This window comes from Medicago truncatula, chromosome 3 (genome assembly GCF_003473485.1).
Source record: "Medicago truncatula cultivar Jemalong A17 chromosome 3, MtrunA17r5.0-ANR, whole genome shotgun sequence".
In the NCBI taxonomy this organism is placed as follows: Eukaryota; Viridiplantae; Streptophyta; class Magnoliopsida; order Fabales; family Fabaceae; genus Medicago; species Medicago truncatula.
Genome location: NC_053044.1, coordinates 37,856,983 through 37,880,945, shown reverse-complemented (window position 1 = coordinate 37,880,945; position 23,963 = coordinate 37,856,983). Strand labels below are relative to the sequence as shown.

Genomic DNA, 23,963 nt, shown 5'->3' with positions numbered 1-23,963 from the left:
CAAATTTCAGGTTATGGGATGCTTTCTGACTTGATTTTATTTACCTTTAGGCCAAATTAAATTAAATTGAGGAACTTTTGAGCAAACATGAGGGGTCTATAGTGCAACTATGAATATTGTTTTGCAAACTGAGTGCATTCTTGCATGAGCCCGACTGAATTGGATCTCACAGCACAGAAATTTCAAATATTATTATATGATCTCACAACAAGATTACCATGAATATTTTAATAGCACATTTTATGATGAGGCTAGCTGGCTGAACTGAAGTTTTGCCAAATTGATTGCACCCTTTCAAGTGCATGACTACTATTAACTCGGTTCCAAGTAAAAATGTTGTCCTACAAAAGGACCCTCCTATTTGGAATCTTACAACCATCCAAGTAGTAAAACATGTTCATAGTGAAAAACATGATCCTGTCATACACTAAAATCATGATTATTATCCTATTCTTCTTGGTTTGTGTTGGACTAAGCAATGGTGCCAATCAAAAAATACCCTTCCAAGGTAGAGAAGGACAATGGCAACTGCTTCTCAACAACACAGGCGTAGTTGGCATGCATATGGCCTTAACCTACAAAAATACTGTCATCATGTTTGATCAAACTGGTGCAGGACAATCTCGTTACAAACTTCGCAAACGCTTCAACAACGGCACCAGGTGTACAACAAACCAGCATGATTTAACCGATTCAACTTGTTATGCTCATTCAGTAGAGTATGATATCAGTGCCAATAGAATAAGACCTTTGAGACTTGACACTGATCCTTGGTGTTCCTCTGGCTCTTTCCTAAGCAATGGAACACTTCTACAAACAGGAGGTTATCATCAAGGTGCCAAAAGGGTTAGATTCTATAGACCTTGTGGGAATAATCACCAGTGTGATTGGATACAATCAAGGAAATCTTTATCTGATGAAAGGTGGTATGCTTCTAGTCAGATTCTACCAGAACATGACAGAGTTGTTCTTGTTGGTGGAAGAGGAGTTTTCACATATGAATTTGTTCCAAAACATAGTCCTAATGAAAAAGCTTTTGATCTTCCGTTTCTGCACCAAACCAATGACAGAAACTCTGAAGGGAACAACCTTTATCCATTCACTCACCTTTCATCAGATGGAAACTTGTTCATTTTCGCCAACCGCGATTCCATCTTACTCAACTTGAGACGCAACAAAGTAATCAAGACATTCCCTCGGATTCCAGGAAATGGGTCAAGAAACTACCCGAGCTCCGGCTCATCAGTGTTACTCCCATTAGACCATAAAGACAAGTTTCAGAAAGTTGAAGTTATGGTATGTGGAGGTTCAGCTACAGGAGCACTCAGAGCTGCTAGAAGTCAAAGATTCGTTGAAGGTTTAAGATCTTGTGGGAGAATGGTGATCACTGGGAATAAGCACAGTTGGGAAATGGATTACATGCCGAAACCGCGTTTCTTACATGACATGTTGATTCTACCTACAGGGAACATCTTGATTATAAATGGTGCTAAACATGGTTGTGCAGGATATGACAATGCTAGAAATGCTTCACGTGAGCCTTATCTTTATAGTCCAAATAAAAGACTAGGGAAAAGGTTCAGTGTCCTTAAGAGAACAATGATAGCAAGAATGTATCATTCATCGGCAACTCTTCTTCCTGATGGGAGAGTATTAGTTGCTGGTGGTAACCCACATGGGAGATACACCTTTAACAATGTGGCATATCCAACTGAATTGAGACTTCAAGCATTTGTTCCACATTACATGGAAAAAAGGTATCATGCTTGGAGGCCAAGTAACTTGACCATAGAAAATCATGCAATTGGGTATGGCAAAGAGTTTAGGGTGAGGTTTTTGTTGGGGAGGAGGCCAAGTGATGAAGTGAAGTTTAGCGTTTATTCGCCACCGTTTACTACTCATTCTTTTTCAATGAATCAGAGGATGTTGAACCTGAGATGCAAGAGAATGGTGAGAAGTAGTGAGGGATGGGTGAATGCAGTATTGGAAGCTCCACCATCATCTGTTGTTGCTCCTTCTGGTTATTACTTGTTCACAGTTGTGAATGGAGGTATTCCAAGCATGTCTCAGTGGATTCAGTTTGCACATGCCTAGGCTTTCTTTATATGAAAAAATATATCAAAAGTAATGAAAGAAAGCTATATAGTTATAGTCATAGTTGATACTAGTTAATTATATGCATTTCCATTTGGCTTTGAAATTAGTATATCTGATAAAAAAATTATAAGAGTGGGGTATGCTGTAGTGGTTTTCACATATACAAAATGAAATTGTTTGATAAGCTTATACTTCATGTTTCTACTTGAATGAAGCTCATTTAAAGTGGAAGTTTTCTTTTGTTTATAGCCTTACTATTTCAAAATCAATGAAAATGTAGTCCTCTGACCAAAATCCAGAAGTTTCTTCGCAAACCCTCGACGTGAATGGTATATTTGTTAATAATTAACTTGTATACATCACAAATCAAGCGCAAAATATATAAACATTTGTTGACTTGAGATGGATCTCAAGCAATTGCTAGAGTGGTGGAAGTGCGAAAGAAGACAACTATGGACGTCATCAATGAGAGGTGTTATACAAGCAAACACTTTGGCGCTCAAGTCAGCGGAAGATTGACACGAGTGAGAGCTGTATAGAATGATGCATACCTTTCTGCTAAGTGCCAAGGTTCTTATATAGTGGAGCCTTTTAGAAGCTTTGGAGGGAAAACTGTCATTGAGAGATTTCTTCCATGATCAAAGGATCACCGTCTTATCTTCATCATTTGGCAAAGGGTGATACACATGAATGCTAATGGAATAGTGTATACTGCTTAGATGGATCTTGATATAGTCAGAACAATTATTAAACTTAAATTTTACAAGTCATTGGTTGACTGCGACTTAAGTTTCAGCTGATAATTAAACAAATATCCGAGTTGTAGTTTTTACAAATTTAGTCTTGTAAATGAACAAGGGAATTCAATAACTTTAGTAAAATAATGTAGTTTTTTTTATTTTTTATAGATTATCTATGAAGAATTGGGATTTGGATTCTCTCCAACCATTTCTCTTATGTTGTTTGTTTTGTCATAATCTAAGCCATTAATTCACTTTTCTCTCTCTTAGGTGTTGTTTTTTTGTTCAACTATGAGTCAATCAACCATTGGATCAGAGAAGGAGATGACTGCACAAATAAGACAGAAGAGGATCCAATTTCGAAGAATCATTTGTAATTTACCCAACAACCAATAAAAATTAGTATGCAAGTAAATTAGCCACAAACTAACTTTTACACCACTTACAAATTTATCCATGTGGCTAATTTTCATTGCTTGTTGGATAAATTACACACAATTATTTAAAGGTAATCTAATTCCTACCAAATAAACATGTTGGCTTAATTGTAATTTTGGCCTCAAGTTCACAATTGATTAGTTTTTCCCCCACGTTTCAATCGAGCAAATGAAATTTGAGGACCAAAATCAAGTAATTTTGAAACTTGAGTCAAAACGACATTTAAACTTGTTATTTTATTCAATATTTGATGCAGGAATCAATAAGTGCAAACTAAACGAGAAGATAAAACGTACCACTCAACCAATATTTTAGTATATGTTCATATTGTTAGACCGAACACATTTATCCGAGTTCAAACATAAAACAATGAAATTGTGCATGTAAATTTTATATGATGTTTGTCACTTCGTATATCACACAAGAAAGAAAGAAAAGAATACACCAATAACTACTGATTTCTCTTTGTACCTTTTCTTTATATAACTATTTGTATTTTGTAGTACTTTTAAACTAACAATATTTAAAAAAAAAATCTTAAAATTATTATAAAGTCTTTTTTCTAAACAAATAAATATCCTAAACTTATGAAACATGTGAGAATACGTAATACTATAGTAATGTGATTGGCTGAAAAGTCTACCTAACATGATAAAATTTTGTGTAAGCTGAGTCATTCTTGACATGGCACCGCATATGTAAATGCAACTTTACTCTAGCATTTTAGTCCTGATTTTGTTCCTTTTCACTTTCTAATACCTGCTACTATTCTCTAGCATATACTTTTGGATATATATCCATGTATTTTTGTGTATTTTTATTATAAAGAAAAGGATTAACGTAACCTTATCCTAATTCTAGACACTTTTCAAAACCCTTTAATCAATATACCTGTTTGCTGTTTCCCTCAAATGATACAACCATCACCAGTTGTTGGTCCACCACTTGCATGCTCCAACAAAATTTTGAGTCAACACAAAATTCTTAACAAATAAAAAAGAAAAACGTTGGTAGTATCTATGAAGAGTAAAATATTGTCACCTCCCTATAAATTAAGAAACCTTCTTCCACCCCAGCTCAAATTATACAATTCATCATACATCAACTTACCTAACAAATTCAACTATCCTTTAACATTCTCAACTTCATTTTTGTGTTACTTCTCTAAACTTTGTTCATTCATTGTCTACAAACATGACTATTTCGGTTGTACCTAAAGTGAAGGACGAGTGCCTTATGGTGAGGGGCAACGTGATTCTCACACATGTCCCTCAAAACATTGTTGTTTCACCTGTTTCATCAGGTTCTGCTTTTTTAGGTGCAACTTCTCCTATTCCTAGTTCCCGTCATGTCTTCACCCTCGGCACTCTCCGGTGAGTCTCATCCCTTCTCTTTTCTTATATAAACTAGCCGATAGCGGATAAGTTAGCTACTAATGAATATGATTGTATATAGAATATTTACTAATGATGTCTACAAATTAAATCCTTGGTATATTATTTCTTTTTCATGAACAAGCAACATAAAACAGCTGTATCGATTATCTAATTCAATGAGATTGTTTATAGAAACTTGATTTTTTTTTTGTGTATTTAAAATTATGCAGGGGATATAGGTTGCTATCTTTATTTAGAGTCAAAATATGGTGGATGATACCACGTGTTGGGAAATCCGCAAGCGATGTTCCAATGGAAACTCAATTGCTTCTAGTGGAAGCAAGAGAAGAGTCTGCTCTTGAGACAGAATTTTCTTCTGATTCTGAAGAGACAGAAGAAGAGAACACTTCCTATATTCTCTTCTTGCCTGTGTTGGATGGAGCGTTTCGCGCAACTTTGCAAGGAACCGCGTTAAACGAGCTCCAATTCTGCGTTGAAAGTGGTTAGTTAGTTCATTTTTCTTTTTCAATGCATGCTTTGTTTCATGTGTTAAAAGAAAGACAGAAAAATATTTAACATTTTAGTGATATGAACTTTGATTTTTGAATGCTTTAGGAGATGCCTATGTTCAAACTTCTCAATCACTTGAGGCAGTATTTGTAAATTCAGGGGACAATCCATTTGAGCTAATCAAAGATTCTATCAAGTATGTTTCCTTGTTCTAGAATCTTCTTACTCTTTACAAGGTTTATTAGAGTTAAGCACATATTTCATATCCATTTTCATTTCTAATGACATAGGATATTAGAGAAACACAAAGGAACTTTCTGTCATCTTGAAAACAAGGAAATTCCTGTACATCTTGATTTGTTTGGATGGTGCACTTGGGATGCATTCTACACTCAAGTAAATCCACAAGGAATAAAAGAGGGCATTCAAAGGTACGTAGTACTAGTACTATAATGTGCATTTTCATGTAACTGTACCTATGTGATAAGCCTGCAAATTTCAAAACTTTGATGTTGATTTTGTTTTCTATTAAATTTTACAGTCTCTCAAGTGGAGGTTTTACACCAAAGTTTATCATCGTTGATGATGGATGGCAAGAGACGCACAATGAATTTTTCAAAGAAGGTGAACCAATAGTTGAAGGAACCCAGTAAGTCTCTCATTACAATTGAGATCACATTTTTTCCCTTCAATTTCTTAGTCCTCTGCCGACATCTTTTACTATTTATTAGGTTTGCAACAAGGCTAATAGACATTAAGGAAAATGTAAAGTTCAGAAGTGCAGGCTCCAACAATTCTTGCAACAACCTCCATGATTTTGTTCACTCTATCAAACAGAATTTGAGTGTAAAGTAAGATATCTAATCCCAATAGGAAGCCTATTGAACTTCCATCCCATGATTCTCATTAACTTAAAAACTGACAATGAGCATGATTCTTCGTTCTGCAGATACGTTTACATGTGGCATGCTTTAGCTGGTTATTGGGGAGGAGTACTCCCGTCTTCAAACGCGATGAAAAAATATAATCCGAAGCTTGTATATCCAATTCAGTCAGCTAGTACCACAGGGAACCTTAGAGATATAGCCATGGACAGCTTGGAAAAATATGGAGTGGGAATGATAGATCCATCAAAATTTTACGACTTTTACAATGACTATCACAGTTATCTTGCTAGCTGTGGCGTCGATGGAGTCAAAGTAGATGTCCAAAATTTGATAGAAACATTAGGTTCAGGGTACGGTGGACGTGTTTCATTAACAAAACGGCATCAAGAAGCATTAGAGACATCAATAGCAAGGAACTTTGAGCACAATAACCTCATTTGTTGCATGTGTCACAACTCTGATTCAATTTACAGGTTTACATCCTCACTAGTGTTAAGCTAATAGAATCTTAAATTTTCTTCATATTCCTTTTTCTGACGAGTCATCCTTTTTTCATTACTCTCAATTGTTAGTTCAAAGAAGAGTGCAGCAGCAAGAGCATCTGAGGATTTCATGCCAAGGGAACCAACATTTCAAACCTTACATGTTGCGTCGGTAGCTTTTAACAGTCTTCTTCTGGGAGAGATATTTGTGCCAGACTGGGACATGTTCCAAGTAATATAATTACTTTTCTAAACATTTCATGTCTGAAAATGTTGATGAGTCTAGTAGCTTCATATTGACTGTGAAATATTTCTTTCGTAGAGCAAGCACAAGACGGCTGAGTTCCACGCTGCAGCAAGAGCAATAGGTGGTTGTGCAGTATATGTTAGGTAATGCACCAAATCTGATAGAATTCTTAATCTCACTTGTTTCCCTGCAAAAAAATATTTTTTAATTGTATTAATTGAAGAAAAACTTATAATCATCAAATTTGATGCATTACAGTGATAAGCCTGGCAATCATGATTTTGATATCTTGAAGAAGCTAGTACTGCCTAATGGATCAGTATTGAGAGCTCTTTATGCTGGCCGTCCTACTCGAGATTGTTTGTTTCAAGATCCAGTAATGGATGGTAAAAGGTAAGTTAAATTGTAACTATTTGTCTCTAAATGGCCATTTTTCTGATCAATTTTCATTCTCACTGAATAGCGATATTATTATCGATTCTTTACAGTCTGCTGAAAATTTGGAACTTGAATAAGCTGACTGGGGTGATAGGCGTCTTTAATTGCCAAGGAGCAGGAAGCTGGCCAATGAAACCATCCGAAGCCACACCACCGACACACTTAACCATTTCAGGAAAAGTTAAACCACTCGATGTTGAGTTTCTTGAAGAGGTTGCTGGTGAAAATTGGAATGGAGACTGCATACTATATGCCTTCAACGCAGGTTTGAAGTTTAAACTTAGGGCATGTCTGGATTAACTTATTTAAATTTATCTACTTATATAAACACTTTTAAGTCTGTTTGAGATAGCTTATGGAAACAGATTATGATATGTCTATAAGTTGTTTTCATCTTATTTTCTTAAGCTTTTCAGGATAGCTTATGAAAAGAACTTATAACTTATACGGAACAGTTTGACTTATTTTAATACATAAGCACTGAAATGTATAAGGGCTTAAGTAATGTCTAAGCCATTTTGAACCTCACACATCCAACATGCTTACAAACTGTACTATTTTGCAGGCTTGCTTTCCAAGCTACCGAGTAAAGGAAAACTAGAAGTGTCCTTGGAGACTCTTCAATGTGAAGTATATACAGTATCTCCAATCAGGGTTAGTGTCACATTGTTATACAGTACATTTTATGAAAAAACATCTTTGATTATTTACCAAGTCTAATAATGCTATAAAATGTAAATATTTGTATAAACAGGTATTTGGTCATGATGTGCAATTTGCACCAATTGGATTGCTTGACATGTACAATTCAGGAGGAGCTGTAGAAGAGTTGTCCTGCATAAGGGATGCTGCAAATTGCACAATAGTAAACATCAAAGGTAGAGGATGTGGCCGATTTGGAGCGTACTCCAATGTTAGGCCGAAACGTTGCTTGGTGGATATGAAAGAGGAGGAGTTTTCCTACAACTCTGAAGATGGATTAGTGATCATTAAACTTGATGGTGAAGGCAACTCAAGGGACATAGAATTTGTATTCTGAGGTAGCTGTGTTAAGTCCAAAGCAAAGTCGATTCTTGTTTAGTGTTCTTTTCTAATTACCTAACTCCTGTAGTAAGCATACAAAGAATTTTTCATTGTACCAAAAAGGAAAAGAATTTGTTCAATTTTGATGCTCAGAATTACTCAACATGTTTTTGTATTGACAATAATGATGTGACACGTTGTCATTCTAAAGGTTGAGCCAAATAAAAAAAAAATTCAAAGATTCATTCTTTTTAAAATGTATTAAAAAGGAAAATTATTACCAAGATTATAAACAAGTAGCGGAGAAATATTTATTTATCGTAGGATTTGGCGGCTCCTTCAAAGTGAATGATAACAATAGTTAATACATAAATTATTGATATTATATGCATATGCATAACAAATTATGAATGACCACGATATAAAATTTTGATTTTCTCACTTTATTGAATACTTTTTTAGAATCCAAAATTTTCAAATCCTATTTATTGGCCATTGATCACATGTTGTCTATCAAAGATAAAAGTGAAGTGAAAGCTATTATTTGTGGCATATAGTTTGTTTTTTTACTATATCAATGCACAAGTATACGAGGGGATAGAACTATGAGTGTCGTTGGTTGAACCCACGCACACACCAACATTCATGTCCCATAATGCTAACCAGTACACTACAGCATCAAAGACAAATGAAAATATTTCGTGGCATATTGGAGTACATTACTCAATGATAATACAACTATATAATTTTAATTCAAGAATTTTTTCTTTTATAATGAACACATAAATTTTATTGGAAATTTTATTCTTATAGAAGGGTAAAACAGCTATTAACTAGATACATCAATTTTTGTTGACAAATTTTTTTCTTATAAATAGAACCGGAGGGAGTATTAATTTTGTTTGGGAAATTTTCGTCACAAAACCCATCGAAATAGTATATAACCCCCTTATCCTCATTTTTCTCCTTCTAAACCCTTCTTCCTTCACACTTCTATCATCGTCATCACCACCACCACCATGTCTATCACTTCCACCACTCCACTCTTCAAATCCCTAACCATGGCCGAATCCTGCCTCCTCTCATCCCAATCCAAATCCAAACCTACCTTCTTTTCCCTTCCCTCCAAATCCCTCAATCTCCATCTCTCCCTCAAAACCAACCGCTCAATCTCAATCTCTCCCTCTCCCTTATTCGTTGCTCAAGAAGGCGACACACTCACCACTTCTCTAGACGAAGAAGCTGGATTGAGTCTCGATTGGGAGCCCACTGCTGACGCTGCTGAAACTGAAACCGGCGCTGATGATTCTGCTGAAGGTTATTTTGTTGAACCACCGGAGGACGCAAAATTGTTTGTTGGAAATTTTCCTTTTGATGTTGATAGTGAGAAATTGGCCATGCTTTTTGGACAAGCCGGAACCGTTGAGATTGCTGAGGTAACACATGCTTTTCAATTTGTTAATTGAATTTGTGGTGAAATCAAATTGAATTAAGGCTCTTGTTATTTTTTGTTTTAGGTTATTTATAACAGACAAACTGACCTGAGTCGTGGTTTTGGCTTTGTAACTATGAGTACCGTTGAAGAAGCCGAGTCTGCTGTCGAGAAGTTTAACGGCTATGTAAGTCCAAGTGAAGTTTATAACACAAATTCTACATTATAGTAGAAATGTCAATGTTTCTATAACACTTTGTTTTTTTAGATTAGAGTGTTTGTCCAATTATTGTGGTATGCATTACATATCAATGTAAACTACAAAGTTTATTAATTGAAACTGAAAAGAAAGGAAAAGAAAAGAAAAGATGCAATGCAAGCTAGTCAATACTAGTTTGACAAGTATTCAACTTTTCAAAGTTTCAGCATGACTAATCGTTTGAGCTATGAAGCACAAACACGGAGACATGACACTAACACTGACATGTTGAAACTACTAATAATTTGACAAAATTGAATGGAATAACATGTGGCATTGTTGAACACCGACACATGTTGGACACTAGACACACCATTACTATGAACAGTAGGTACTGCATAGTGTTGTCTAAGCACCAATGTGACAACCATTTTGAATTTTGGTGCTGGTTCCTAATCCTATCTTGAGTTCTTTAAATCTTGAATGAAATATGGAATTTTCCATCTTGAACAAATAGACGAAATGAACTTATTAACAATTCATTTTTCTTGCTTTCTTGGACCTGTAATACTTCTCATGTGTCTTTCATTTTATCTCGTTAAGTAAATCCCCTTAGAACGCATACTATATAGTTGCAATCTCCGAGTTGGAAAATTATATGAGGTGGTTTAGGCTTGATAATGACATTCCAGTGCTTCATACAAAGTATGTTGTTGCATCATACCATTGAGACCCCAGTCCATACGACTAAATTGTAATATTTAATTTTTAACCACATACTTAAAACAAAGCCATTTTATTCTTGTTAGATTTCTTATTTATATGGAAACTTTTTTGCATGTGCATTGAAGTTTCTAAGTTTTGTGCATCTTTCTTTTATAATAGTCAATGTTTATTACGCTCAAACCGCAAAGTACATGTTTTATTATCGTCATTGGCGTGTTCTATTTCAAATTGCTTTTATAGTGTGTTTTTGGTTCTTATACATTTTTGTTATGACAGGATTACAATGGAAGATCATTGGTTGTTAACAAGGCTTCTCCTAAAGGATCTCGGCCTGAGCGTACTGAGCGTGCACCTCGTACTTTTGAACCTGTCCTAAGAATTTATGTTGCTAACTTGGCATGGGAAGTTGATAACAGTAGGCTCGAGCAAGTTTTCAGTGAACATGGCAAGATTGTGAGTGCTCGAGTAGTCTATGATAGAGAGACTGGTCGATCACGTGGCTTTGGCTTTGTCACAATGTCTGATGAAACTGAAATGAATGATGCCATTGCTGCTCTTGATGGTCAGGTATAAACTTCAGTACATTGCTAAATTATCAGTGGTTAGATGCATTGATAATGACATGTTCTTGAAATTGAAGGGAATATGATTATTATGGGCTCATGTTGAATGGGTGAAATAATACACTAAAATTGAATTATGGATTACTTGCACAGTATGTTTTTAGATCATTTTCTGATATGTGCTTTTATTGCAGAGTTTGGAGGGTAGGACAATAAGAGTCAGCGTTGCCGAAGACAGGCCCAGACGCGGCTCCTTTTGAGTAGCTCGTCAAGTACTCGCCTATATCAACTGCTAGAGTTATTTATGTTTTAATAGCTGAGGATCTCAATTATTATATAATTTTCTTCTGGAGTAGCCGGTTTCATGCTAGGTTTATCCATTTTACTGTTGTTTAGTTTTAGAAGTCTATAAAACTCGGACCATTAAATTTTCTTTCATGTTCTACAGTACTTAATTTGGATAAATGACTTATTTTATGTCATATAAATGTGTTTTATTTGACGACTCTTGTGCTTTGTTTGACAATAGAAAATAGTAATTTAATAATTGTTTTTCAAAGGTTATATCGAAATAATGCACTCAATGACAAAATTCTTTCCGGCAAGACTTAACATGGTTGTCATGTTTCTAAGCCCGTAAGGAGAATCAATCCTAAGAAACTACCGATACTGTTTTTTCCTTTTTTGAGGACATGTAATACTGAATTTACATAACGTAAAAAAAATTACATAGATCCTACTCCCCGTTCTAAAATATAAGTAAAAAAAGATCAAATAAAATTTATGTAATTGGAGCAAAATTTGGACTAAATACATCAACCACATGACAAGTGGAGCGTCATCAGCCTTGTCAGAGTTCAACAATGTCAAAAAACCTAGTTGTGCAAGAATACTGAGAAAATGACTAATTTGTCTTGATTTTTTTGTAAGAACTAGAAGATTGTTTTTTCCTAGAGGACTAAACTAAATTGTAAATTCAGTGTTTTTGATATGGGACCAAATTCACTATTTCATTTATCTAAAGAATTTCAAGGTTACATTACTAACTTTTTGTTAACTATCCGGTTACCTTACCAAACAGCGTTAATTTTCTTGGTTATTCAAAATATTAGATGAAAAATCACAACAACAAATGGGAAAACAGATTAATATAACATTGAAATCAATGGAGCTATTTATAATTGGCAAATTTTCACCTGGTTCATTATTGTGATTGCTGAAACAAACAAGTTTTAACAATTCTACACAAGATATCGATACGATTTTCTGCCGCTGTGACCCCTCTAACAAAAAGTCTAGCTCAATGAGACTCGATCTATTTCTTGACCTCCATTGGATTCGCCAGGAAAAGTTATTGCAACTGCTCCGTGACTTCAGCTATAAGATATACTATGTCATGATCCTCAGCATTGGGTGTGTGAAGGAAGATATTTTTCATAACCTTATTTCAATAACTAATTTGAAAAAATACTACAGCATACCCAAAATTCAATGCACCAGATGTTTAATACATAAATGTATGGAATGTGCTACAGGTTAGATATTGCTCCACATTTTGCAAGTAATTAAATAAGCATCAAAGAGAAAAAGAATGTACAACAGCCTCAAGCTTATAGAGAGGGGACCGAACTTGCACAGCAGGAAACAGATGAAGCAATCCCGGCACAACATCCCCCAGCTGTCCAGGTTTTGGAGGTCCAGAATATGGAGAAAACTCCTATTGTTAAGCATGAAATCACGCACAGACAGCAGCACTTGGCACAAGGAAATTCGTTCCATTCTGCCTTACAAAATGTCACGGATGAGATTGTTAGAACACCAAGGGATTCCGCTGAGTTGGTTAATGATCAAAATAGACCTATCTTGGAACAAATTATGGCCACACCATTGACAAACAATTCCATTGGTAGCACTCATTCATCGGCCTCCGTCCCGGAAACACAAGTGGTTGTGGGAAAGAGTAATGACTTTTGCCCTTTGAATTTGGTGCGTCACATTTTGGTTTAGCAAAATGATGATGATAACACGCCTTTCATTACTTATTTGTCAAAGAAACAGAAAAAGAAACTCCCCGGTCTAAGGGTGATCTTCCAAATAATCCTCAAAGAAGATTCTTTACTGGAACATCCAAGGTATTGGTAATTCGGATTCCCGTATTCCCTTGAAAGATTTTTTCTTTAATCATAGGCCGTTGTTGATGTTTGTGGCTGAACCAATGGTCCCTTACTCTAATATTCATAGATAGTATTGGAATCCTACGTTAGTTCTGTTTGCTCTTCGCAATAGGTGCCATAATGGTAATCAAGGCGACATTTCCACTTTCATCTCATATTTTCTCCGAAGGGAATTGTTGTGCGGATAAGCTTGCGCATCATGGTCACAGGGATGTTGTTTTTGGTGGGAGGCTTCCCCATTGTTTATTAGAGATGATTTTGTTAGAGACATGTACGGATTTTCCGTTATCCTTAGGTCTCTTGCTTTGTTTTTGGCTTTTTGTTTCCTGTTTTTTTTAGGATTTTGGTCTAGTCCCCCCTCTTGTATAGTTTTTCCCTTTTTTAATAAATTTTTTGAGCATGATGATGGTGGAGGATGGGGGTAGCTTTGGGGTCCCAACCTAGTTGAGATGTCAAGTTATTTGATGCCTTCCTTCACTTTTGATTCATAAAAAAAAAAAATGTAGATTTACTTCTCGACAGAATGTAATTATAAACCATATCACATGAATATTAATTCTTTCAAGCAATAAAAATTCATTCAAGGTTTGGAATGAAGGTTTTTATATTCAAAAGGATAATGCTTAATATAGCGAAATGATTCCAAGAAGAAGAAAAAAAACACGAATATGCAAAATCTTGCTTTATTGCTCTAAGCCTACTTCGCAGCTCAATCCCTTTGGCAGAACAAAATTTCTCCACTAACTAAACATTACAGTGGGACTCATTCCAATTCACAAAGCAAGACATCTTGTTTACAACAACATCGCACCTCTAGCTTAAACCTATAATTTGTGTTGTTACTGTCCTTGAGTCTTCCTTTTATGTTGATCTTAAGTAATCATGTATTAGTTAAACCTATATCAACTTTATGGTTTGATTATAATGATAGGGTAAAATAATCATGAATATGTAATAAGCTCTCTTGTTATGGTTAAATATAATTGGTTTTAAAAATGAGCATGTGGAGAGAAGATAGTTTGATCGAAGGGCCAGAGTCGGTTTATTAAATATGGAAAACAATGAATCAGTTACAATGATATTAAATTAAGATAGAAATTTTCACTCATGAGTATAGTTGATATTTATAAGATATCCAAGAACATGGTCATACCTTTTTCCAAGGGAAATGTCCTTAGCAAGGGTGAGGTCGGAGGCACGGCTAATGGTATCTTCATCTTAAAAAAAGATCACTAGAACTTGGAACATATACATTGTCTCCAGATGGCGACAGTAGTGAATTAAAAGATGGTTCATGCTTATTGTTTCCCCAAAAGGCATGTTTCTTGTCATGCAATATCCAATCAACACTCGCAATGTCGTAGGTTCCAACTTCCAAGTGGACGAAGTTGGCTATGATATATCGTTATATCAATACATAGAATCGAGTTAGATAAGAATCAAATATTCCGACGCAGAAACTGAGCTATTTTACAATCAAAGAACATAAATCACAAACACTTTTCGCAGGCTTGGCAAGGATGAATTGTTCACAAACAGGACAGTAAAGCAGTCATTCAGATACCAAATTTCAATTATAACTAAATACGTGTGTTAAATGTTGAAAAATGTATTATTTTATTTTCTTAGTTTTTGACTAAAATGCTTGTTTTATTCAGGACAGTGCACTATATCGAGTAGATAGATAAAACTTTTGTTCAATTTCATTAGAAGCTAAGCAAAGACATCCATTTATAAAAAAGAAACAAAGTCATTAGTCCAGTTATCAAATCTACCAAATCAAATCTAACAAAAATGGAAAATACTTTATCCGTAAGCTTTGCTGAACATAAATTATAAAATGGAGGAGGTCATGACGTATACGAGTTGTATGTCAGACACTTCTATGTCAAAATCGCATCCAGGACGCTTTATAACCGATGAAAAATCACCATTCAGATCAACTGGATTAACGACTAAAATATCTATTGTTAGGTTCAAAATGGATCAGCATCAGCAAGTTTTCAAGTTTTTTCTAACACTAGAACTCCATTTTGCATGCCATACAAAGTACTTCTCAAAATAAAAAAACAGTAGAAAAACTTGTACAAATGCACAAGCTCACATAATACCACCCTGTTGCAACATTTAAAATAACCAAAACCAAATTTGGTATCCTTGTTTTCCCGGTAAGACCACAAGGCCTGTCTTCGATCCTTGTAAGGATATCTGATGTAGTTATCGAATCATAACCAAGAAGTCTTGTCGATTTGATTTCCAATTTAAATTTCAAAACATTGCCATGAAAGTATGCAAATCATACTGATATTAAAGAAATATAAAACATAAACTTATATATAAATGTCACTAAATCGTTTAGTAACACATGACCACAAAATAGGAATCCGGGTATGCTCCATTTACCCCATCTAAAGTCTTAGATGAATGACACGTGGAAAAAAATATTCAATGGTTCAGATTAAAAATAAACAAAACATCAATTTTTTAATAAAAATAAATAAAATAAGAGATCAAACACGCTTCCTCTTTCTCTTCTCTCTACCTCATTATCAATTAATTAAAATCATTATAATTTCATTGACGATTGACAACACAACATAAAAACAACAAAACAGCCTCCATTAAATTTCACCTCTTTCTTGATCCTCTTCAAAACCCTACTCCAATAAATTTCACCTCTTTCAACCAAGTTGTTTGGGCTTCAGTGACAAGGAGCTCCTCCAAGGACGTATCAGGGGAAACAACACTTGGTCAGTGCGCATGCCTCAACGCATAAGTCGGATTAGTCGCCCTTCTTTGGTGGGTCGGAAACCGGTGTGAAAGCCAAAAAAAAAAATTCACCTCTTTCTTGATCCTCTTCAAAACCCTTTTCTTTAATCTTCTAAAAATCAATTTTTTTTCATCTGGGTCATTCTTAAATCGTGAAAAGGTTTGATTTTTAACATTGATTTGATTCAAACTCGTTGTTTCTTCATCTGGGTCGGATTGATAATGAGGAAAAGAGAGAGGGAAAACCTTGTGGAGTATGTGGGCACTATCACAAGGTTGAAGAAGGTGAAGTGTGTGGGATTTGTGGTCATAGTATCGGATCAGAGAAAACTTCATTGGAGGGAGGCATGGCAACTGTGATACCACCAGAGAAGAGAAGAGAAGAGAAGGGCGTTTTTGATCTCTACTTTTTTTTTTTAATTAAAAAAATTGATGTTTTATTTATTTTTAATCTAAACCATTGAATCATTTTTTGCCACATGTCATTCATCCAAGATTCTAAATTGGATAAATGGAACCGATGGTAAATGGAGCATATTCGGACTGGGTGAAGATTCTCTCCATTTGGCAAAATAAATTGTGTTTTGCAAGTTGGAGAGAGATAGACACAAAAAATAGATGGTGGGTCCTACCACTAATTAGGTCCCACCATCATTAATTATATTTTACTTTTTTCAAGATTTTATGTGTCTTTATCTCTCCAAATTGAAAAAATGAAGAAACACATTGATGGAGAGGATCCTAACAAATTTTATGTGTCTTTATCTCCATTTATGTGTTTCTCCATTTCTTCAATTTGGAGAGATAAAGAGACAAAAAATCTTGAAAAAAGTAAAATATAATTAATGATGGTGGGACCCACTTAGTGGTAGGACCCACCATCTATTTTTAGTGTCTATCTCTATGGAACTTGCAAAACTCTATTTATTTTGCCAAAGAGGATCTTCAGCCCTGCAAACATAAAACCATCACCACAATTTCAGCATTGGGCGGGCGTGTTTAGGAAGATACTTTTCATAAAACCTTATTTCAACAACTAATTTGAAAACAACACTAAAGCAAAGTCAAAAATCAATGCACTAGATATTTAATACATAAATGTATGAAATATACTGCAGGTTAGATATTGCTCCACATTTTGCAAGTAATTGAATAAGCATAGTCAAAGAGAAAAACTATATGTAATTGTAAACCATATCACAGGAATATAATAACCACTGTCACACCACATTAACAGTCAAGTAATTTTAGCAATAAAAATTTATTCATGGTTTGGAATGAGAGTTTTCATATTCAGAAAGACAATAACGATGGATTATTGAGTAAATCTCTTGTTACGTGATCCTTTTAAATTGCCGAGAATATGATATCATATACACACACCTCCCGTATTTTTAAAGTAACCTTAAAACGGAAAAAAATATTAGAGATATAAAAATCCAAAAAGCGGCAATATAATAACTGTCTTGTTTCTTATATTTAATCTCTCATCATGATAATCTGCCACAGAATAAACTCTCAGTGATATCCTGTAGATCCGCAGATAACTGAGAAATGTACTGTAAAGTACAATAATTTGGAAATCCATGGTAACACCATCAGGTGCATAATTTTCCATACCACAAGAAGCAATATTTTTATTAAATGTAGAGAACAATGAATAATTTACAATGATCTTAATTTCAGATAGACATTTTCACTCATGAGTACAATTGATATTTATAAATTATCCAAAAGCAGGATCATACCTTTTTCGAATGAGAATATCATTTGCATCAGTAACGTCTGAGGCATCACTGATGGTATCTTCATCTGAGAAAAACTCGTTGGAGCTTGGAACATATACATTGTCCCGAGATAGTGACAAATGTGAATCAGAAGTTGGATTGTGTTTGGTTTTTCCACAGGAAGGATTTATATTGTCATACAATTCCCATTCATCAATGGAGACATCCATTCTCCACGGGTTCGAAATGGGCTGAAAATAAGAAGAATCAAATACTGCTACGGTGAAACTAAGCTATGTTATAATTAAAGTGCATAAGTGACAAGACAAGTAACTAATACCTTTGGCAAGATTGGGAACATTGAACTCTCTAAATTTTCATCACACATTGGACAAATCTGATAGGAAGAGTGAAACAGCCATTCAGATATCAAATTTCAATTATTATAACTAAGACTATACCAGCAACAAATGTTATACCAGGATCAAATGTTTACAAATGTCTTATTTCATTTTTTTTTCTTTAGTTTTTGACTATAATGGTTGCCTCATGCTCGTCTTTTTATTAAGATCAGGACAGTGCACTATACCAGGCAGCTATATCAAAATTTTGTTCAATTTCAAGACAAAAGCAAAGACATTCATTTATAAAACAAAGTCATTAGTCCAGTTATCAAATCTATCAAACCAAATCTTAAAGAAACGGATATACTTTACCAGTAAGTTTTTCTGAACATAAATTATAAAATACAGGAGGTCATACCATAGTACGTGAGTTCTATGTTGGATCTTCCGGATAGTTGCATAATGGAGACACTTTGATGTCATAATCACATCCAGGACACTTTACAATTGGTGGAGAATCACCATCCAGATCAATTGGATTAAAGACTGAAGTACCTTTTGTTCGGTTCAAAATGGATCAACATCAGCAAGTTATTTCTACCACAAGAACTTCATTTTGCATGACATACAAAGTACATCTCAAAATAAAAGAGAAGTTGAATAAATAAATAACTTAATTAATTGTATGTCTTGCACTGATACAGATGCACAAAATTGAAATCATCTAAATTCTCTACATTAGGGGGAAAATTTTGTTTTTGCAAAAAAATTGAAAAGGCTTGGTTTAGAGGCTTTAATTTTTCACCACCCTTTTTTACCTTTGTCTACCATCCAAATATACAACACACCTTCATGGATCATTCAATCAATACTCAGAAAATCCAGAGCTAAATTAAAGACTTGACATATGATCAAATCTAGTCAGCAAAACACATCCAAGCACAATAAAATATATAGATCAAACATAACTTATTAATCTGGCTTCAATTCTAATGTATCAACATTTATTTTTAATTTTTGTAATGCCACTATTAAACAAAAGAACATTTTTTCATACACATAAAGATATCAGAATCAATTTAAATAAAAAACAACCTTTTTCATCCCCAGAAGAACTGTCAGCATCAAACTTATTGCCAATAACATATTTTCTTGGGCTACGAATTTGGATCCTTCTCAATGACCTCATGTGTTCATCGATATCAGAGAGTTCAGGCTTCATTGAAGCCAAATTGTCAAAATCAGAACTTTGTGGCACCTCAGTTGGTGCTGTTGATGATGAAGCTCTCATGTTATTTTCCTCTGTGCAGTTTGTCATTGTCACTCACTCAACAATCACTCACGCAACCTTTTGTCAAACGACGAGGCATGAGAGTTTTTTTTCATTTATTGGGTTATATAAAAAAAACTCTTGAGTGAGGGTGTGTGTAGATTGTGATAAGCACAAATGGAAAACAATTATTAATTATTCTATTAAAATTCTAATTTTCCATAAAATGAACAATGTGATTAAAAAAAGCTAAGAAATTGTGATTAGTCTTGAAGCCAAGAACGCCTTTGTGAAATAGTACTGACTTCAAAGGCAACGGTTACTTGTACAGATGAAGAACACTTGGAACACATTCATTGGTCGAATTTACACTTAAGTTTATGCAAATTTGAGTAGCAGAGCAGACAAATAATAATAACTTCAAAGACCCTGAATTTTGGCTTTCTTGGGCTAAACATTGTCTAATGAACTAAACCAATTTACTCAATAGTTTATACAAATTATTGCAAAATGTAAGCCAAAAGGTTTTGTTTTGTTTTGTTTCCCTGGCCTAGGGGAAAAGCAGAAACTGAAAAAGCATAGGGATAAGAAAAGCCATATTTCAAGCTCAAAGGGAAGATGGAAACAAAAAAAGTGAAGTAGCAAGAGGGAGAGAAAAACAAATACCAGAGCAAGACAAGCGAGATTTGTGAATGAGTTCTTCTTCTGACATCACCGTACATGCAGCACCCATCATCATAATTCTTTCTTCTTCTTCATCGGAAGACAATGGTGTATTGATTACTCTTTGCATTACTTTTCTTCATAAGAGCTATGACAAACACAAACACAAACATATTGACTACAGATGTCTCACATGTGACATTCTAACCACGGACTGCATTACATACAAGTAATTAGGCCAAATCTAGATGCTAATCATCGATGTGATTTTACTTCATATAGTTTAGAATTTTATTAGCAATTTACTGAATATGTATGTAATATAGATCCTAATTATTTACGACCAAACTAACTTATAGATCTTTCTTTTGGTTTAAAAGAATCTAGAATAAGGATCATCTCAAAACAACACTAATAAATTGAATTTTTACAGAGAATAGGTTTGTTCATTGAAGTTGCAAAAAATAATTCTATTAATACAATATAATTTAGATAAGTTGAGTCTTGACATCAACATGGACATTATATCGACAACGATATTTGAATTTTGGTCCTTGTAAAATCTGAGATGAACCCTTACCAATTGGATATGGATTAACATACCATAGAGGTAGAAAATAGTATTCAATACTAACTCAATTATCACCAAAAACTAAGTTGTTCACACAAATTTCAATAAAAAAAATTTAAAAAAAAGTTCGCAGAAGTAATAAAATCTAAAATTGTGTAGAGCATAAAACAACATAAAAAACATAAAAACAGAAGACAAGTTTCATATATTCCATATATTATATCAAAATGATTATTGCTGCAAGTGATTTACATGAATCTAACTTGTTAGAAGAACACAAACATTTTACTATACAAATCCTAACAGCATGTGCTTACATCCAAGTTCCAACCATTTATAGACATCTGTATAACTTAACCCTTCCAAAATTCATGAAACATTAGCTATACAAATTCCAAGTGTGTGCATTCAAGTTCCAAACTGACACCTGAGGCATTAACCTTCCAAAATTCAGGATTTCAGATTCCTCTTAGTAGCCGCGGAGTTGAGCTTCTCGACTAGTGAGAGGCACATAACGAACGGAGGTCTCAGTCCGCACGCTGATAGAACCATCAGAATTCCTATCCACCACTTTCAAATCTTGAAATATGTTGCCTACAGGAATCACCATTCTCCCACCAGGCTTCAACTGGTCGATGAGCGGTTGGGGAATTTCTGGTGCTGCCGCTCCAACGTGAATGGCATCATATGGAGCAAATTCTGGCCAACCTTCCCTTCCATCTGTAAGTATAACAATTAATCAAATATTTGAAATTTCATCATTTTTTTTTGGTACAAACACTAATTCAAAACTTTAAATGGGTACGATTTAACTCCTCAACAAAGATTAATATAATCTTGTTTAATAATGCAACCATAGATTAGTGAATCCACTAGATTTAATTGTCATGATTATAGTGCCACACTAAAAGATCCCAGATAATCATAACAAGAACAATACTTTCGGATCATCTCTATTTTCCCTATTTTCCGTTTTAGTGGGACTCAACCGCCTCAAGAAAATAAATCATAGATTTTGACAAATAAGTTAGATTTCCTTTGTTTATTCTGAGGACTCGCAGAATTAGAATTCGAATTATTTAATCATTTGCATTATGTCTTCATCCCTTATACCTGGAACAAGGACTAGATTCAACTTTCATAGTCAACTAGATTTGATTGCAATGCTAAGATGAAAAGCTTCATTCTTTCAGATTCATGAAATTTTCGAAATCATACCACCAACATGAACAGAAAGGGAACCATCTTTAAATTGTGTAGCTGCGGCACTTTTCTGAATGTTTTCTTTTGCAAGGGAAACCAATTCGGGAATATGCTCCACGCCAACAGCACATCCTTGGGGTCCAACCATCAATGCAAAGCACGCAGTCAGATACCCCGTTCCTGCAAAAACGGTAAAAAATGGTGGAAATTATAAACACCGCAGGCAAAGAACAATGATAAGAAAAAGCTGAAAAGCAAAAACAAAGATAAAACTGCTCTGATATAGCACATTGGCCGTTCCATATCACATCTTCAAAGCAACAAATATCCACCCTGAATTGGGATTACGCAAATTAATAGGAGAACCTTGATTCTAATTGCCTTTCAACAAACACATTCATGGTATGTTATCATCACATCTTCACAGTATCATGCTCTGACTATATAACTCATCCAAAGATGAAGGTTGAAGTCTAGAGCTCTTAAGTCTTAATCCACATTGTATGCAATCTAGTTTTCGGGCAATAATATCCCGTCTTTTCCACTCATCCTTCTCATCAACATACGACATTAAGTCAGTACCTTGATGATTACTCCATTGACTAAGCTATTTGAATATATTATAATCTAGAAAAGCAATAAATAATAATAAATAGGTCCATTGACTAAGCAGCATTATATACCAGAGCCAATGTCGAGGGCGTGCATCCCAGGTTGCAAATTGTCTTCGAGCAAGTGAAGGCAGGTAGCATGCATGTGAGGTGCAGATATGGTGGCATTGTAGCCTATGGCCATGGGGCTGTCATCATAGGGTGATGATCCAGTGGGGACAAACAAAGCTCTATCAACAGTCTCCATTACTTGAGACACCTTACTTGATGTGATTACTCCAAAATGCTGCAAACTCTCCACCATTGCTTTGTTCTTACTTATGCCACTCACTGAGCAGAATCTCTGTATTTATTGTAGCAAAACCATGAATGCATACATTTTTTTATATTTATTCCTTCCATAATGTTTCAATATCTAATTAATGTTATATACCCTTAGAAGAAGAGAGAAATTAGAAATGTGCAATGGAATGGAACGAATGAGAAATAGGAGGAAAAAGGTAAAATTAGTTAATTACCTGCATCTTAAGGAAGATAGTGTTCCCCGTGAGGAAATTAGGGTTTTGGAATTGGAATACAGATAGAGAAACAGGACGGTGGTGGTGCTGACAAGAAGTGCGTGTTGTGGTTGCATAACAAGACACGCGGAAGGAATCATATGCCAACACTACAGGGTTCATTGCTACCTTTCTCTTTCTCACACTTTCCACAATCTTCTTTCCAATCATCATCAATATACCGTATACACGTGTCAACCATTTCCCTTCTTTTTTTTTTAGAACATCTTCCACAATTGGAGAAATTCTTTTATAGTCACAAATGTATAGTGTTTAGGCAGACACACATTACATGATTTTTTTTTTTAATAATGAAAAAGAAATTGATAATGAAATGATTTAGTATTTCAAGAAATGATATTTTTATGTGTATGTGACTAAACACTATTTATTTGTGTTTGTGACTATGGAAGAATAATTCCCACAAAAGTTATATTCGACTTAGATTCTCTCTGTTTATAACTTTCTCCATTTCATCTATTTGAGAAAATAAAGATACAAGAAAGTTTATAGAAAAAAACATAAATAATTAATAATAGTGGGTCACTTATTGATATGATTTAAGCCCGTTTCTAAAATTTTAGTGGTCTAGGATTAAAGGTGGGAACAGGTCAAGCCGTCAGACAAGTCCCTACGGCCTAGCGTATTTAAAGTTTAACTCGGCCCAACTCGTTTAATAAATAGAATCACGCTCTTCTTCCAACAAAAATTGTTCGCTCCCAACCAAACTTCTGAAAATATTCATGCGTGAATTAACTCACGCAGAGATTAACACTAGAGTGAGTTAACTCACGTTGCGTGAGTTAAGTCATCCATAATGAACAATAACGTGAGTTAACTCACATGGGACATTTTCGTAACTTTGGTTGGGAATGAGCAACACGTGTTGGGAGAAGAACATAATTCTAATAAAAAG

The 23,963-nt window shown here is 34.6% G+C and overlaps 4 protein-coding genes across 4 annotated transcripts; 3 read left to right on the top strand and 1 right to left on the bottom strand.

Moving 5' to 3' along the window:
• The first annotated feature begins 66 nt into the window (after positions 1-66).
• On the top strand, positions 67-2,288 carry LOC25489532 (aldehyde oxidase GLOX). The gene has a single exon (XM_013605531.3). The coding sequence runs from the start codon at positions 394-396 to the stop codon at positions 2,092-2,094; it is 1,701 nt and encodes a 566-aa protein (XP_013460985.2). The 5' UTR covers positions 67-393; the 3' UTR covers positions 2,095-2,288.
• A 1,962-nt stretch (positions 2,289-4,250) lies between these two features.
• Positions 4,251-8,446, top strand: LOC25489531 (probable galactinol--sucrose galactosyltransferase 2). Its single transcript, XM_013605529.3, has 13 exons — positions 4,251-4,648; positions 4,882-5,153; positions 5,267-5,357; positions 5,452-5,592; positions 5,703-5,810; positions 5,893-6,012; positions 6,111-6,521; positions 6,621-6,762; positions 6,853-6,920; positions 7,036-7,170; positions 7,266-7,480; positions 7,781-7,869; positions 7,970-8,446. The coding sequence occupies exons 1-13, from the start codon at positions 4,470-4,472 to the stop codon at positions 8,252-8,254; spliced, it is 2,256 nt and encodes a 751-aa protein (XP_013460983.1). The 5' UTR covers positions 4,251-4,469; the 3' UTR covers positions 8,255-8,446.
• A 743-nt stretch (positions 8,447-9,189) lies between these two features.
• On the top strand, positions 9,190-11,663 carry LOC25489530 (28 kDa ribonucleoprotein, chloroplastic). Its single transcript, XM_013605527.3, has 4 exons — positions 9,190-9,674; positions 9,756-9,857; positions 10,872-11,162; positions 11,353-11,663. Exons 1-4 carry the CDS (start codon positions 9,258-9,260, stop codon positions 11,416-11,418), a joined length of 876 nt encoding a protein of 291 aa, XP_013460981.1. The 5' UTR covers positions 9,190-9,257; the 3' UTR covers positions 11,419-11,663.
• A 9,203-nt stretch (positions 11,664-20,866) lies between these two features.
• LOC25489529 (protein-L-isoaspartate O-methyltransferase 1) lies at positions 20,867-23,236 on the bottom strand. Its single transcript, XM_013605526.3, has 4 exons — positions 23,009-23,236; positions 22,563-22,833; positions 21,895-22,059; positions 20,867-21,396 (listed from the first exon to the last, which is right to left on the bottom strand). Exons 1-4 carry the CDS (start codon positions 23,219-23,221, stop codon positions 21,146-21,148), a joined length of 900 nt encoding a protein of 299 aa, XP_013460980.1. The 5' UTR covers positions 23,222-23,236; the 3' UTR covers positions 20,867-21,145.
• Between the last annotated feature and the right edge of the window lie 727 nt (positions 23,237-23,963).

Bases quoted from the DNA above. Each gene is read 5' to 3' on its own strand.
- LOC25489532 (XM_013605531.3), top strand. From the start codon at position 394: ATGTTCATAGTGAAAAACATGATCCTGTCATACACTAAAATCATGATT.
- LOC25489531 (XM_013605529.3), top strand. From the start codon at position 4,470: ATGACTATTTCGGTTGTACCTAAAGTGAAGGACGAGTGCCTTATGGTG. The intron at 6,921-7,035 runs GTAATGCACCAA...GATGCATTACAG, and splicing joins GGTTGTGCAGTATATGTTAG to TGATAAGCCTGGCAATCATG. The intron at 7,481-7,780 runs GTTTGAAGTTTA...ACTATTTTGCAG, and splicing joins ACTATATGCCTTCAACGCAG to GCTTGCTTTCCAAGCTACCG.
- LOC25489530 (XM_013605527.3), top strand. From the start codon at position 9,258: ATGTCTATCACTTCCACCACTCCACTCTTCAAATCCCTAACCATGGCC. The intron at 9,675-9,755 runs GTAACACATGCT...TTTTTGTTTTAG, and splicing joins GAACCGTTGAGATTGCTGAG to GTTATTTATAACAGACAAAC. The intron at 11,163-11,352 runs GTATAAACTTCA...CTTTTATTGCAG, and splicing joins TTGCTGCTCTTGATGGTCAG to AGTTTGGAGGGTAGGACAAT.
- LOC25489529 (XM_013605526.3), bottom strand. From the start codon at position 23,221: ATGATGATTGGAAAGAAGATTGTGGAAAGTGTGAGAAAGAGAAAGGTA. The intron at 22,834-23,008 runs GTAATTAACTAA...CAATAAATACAG, and splicing joins CTATCTTCCTTAAGATGCAG to AGATTCTGCTCAGTGAGTGG. The intron at 21,397-21,894 runs GTATGATTTCGA...TTATACTTACAG, and splicing joins CCTTTCTGTTCATGTTGGTG to ATGGAAGGGAAGGTTGGCCA.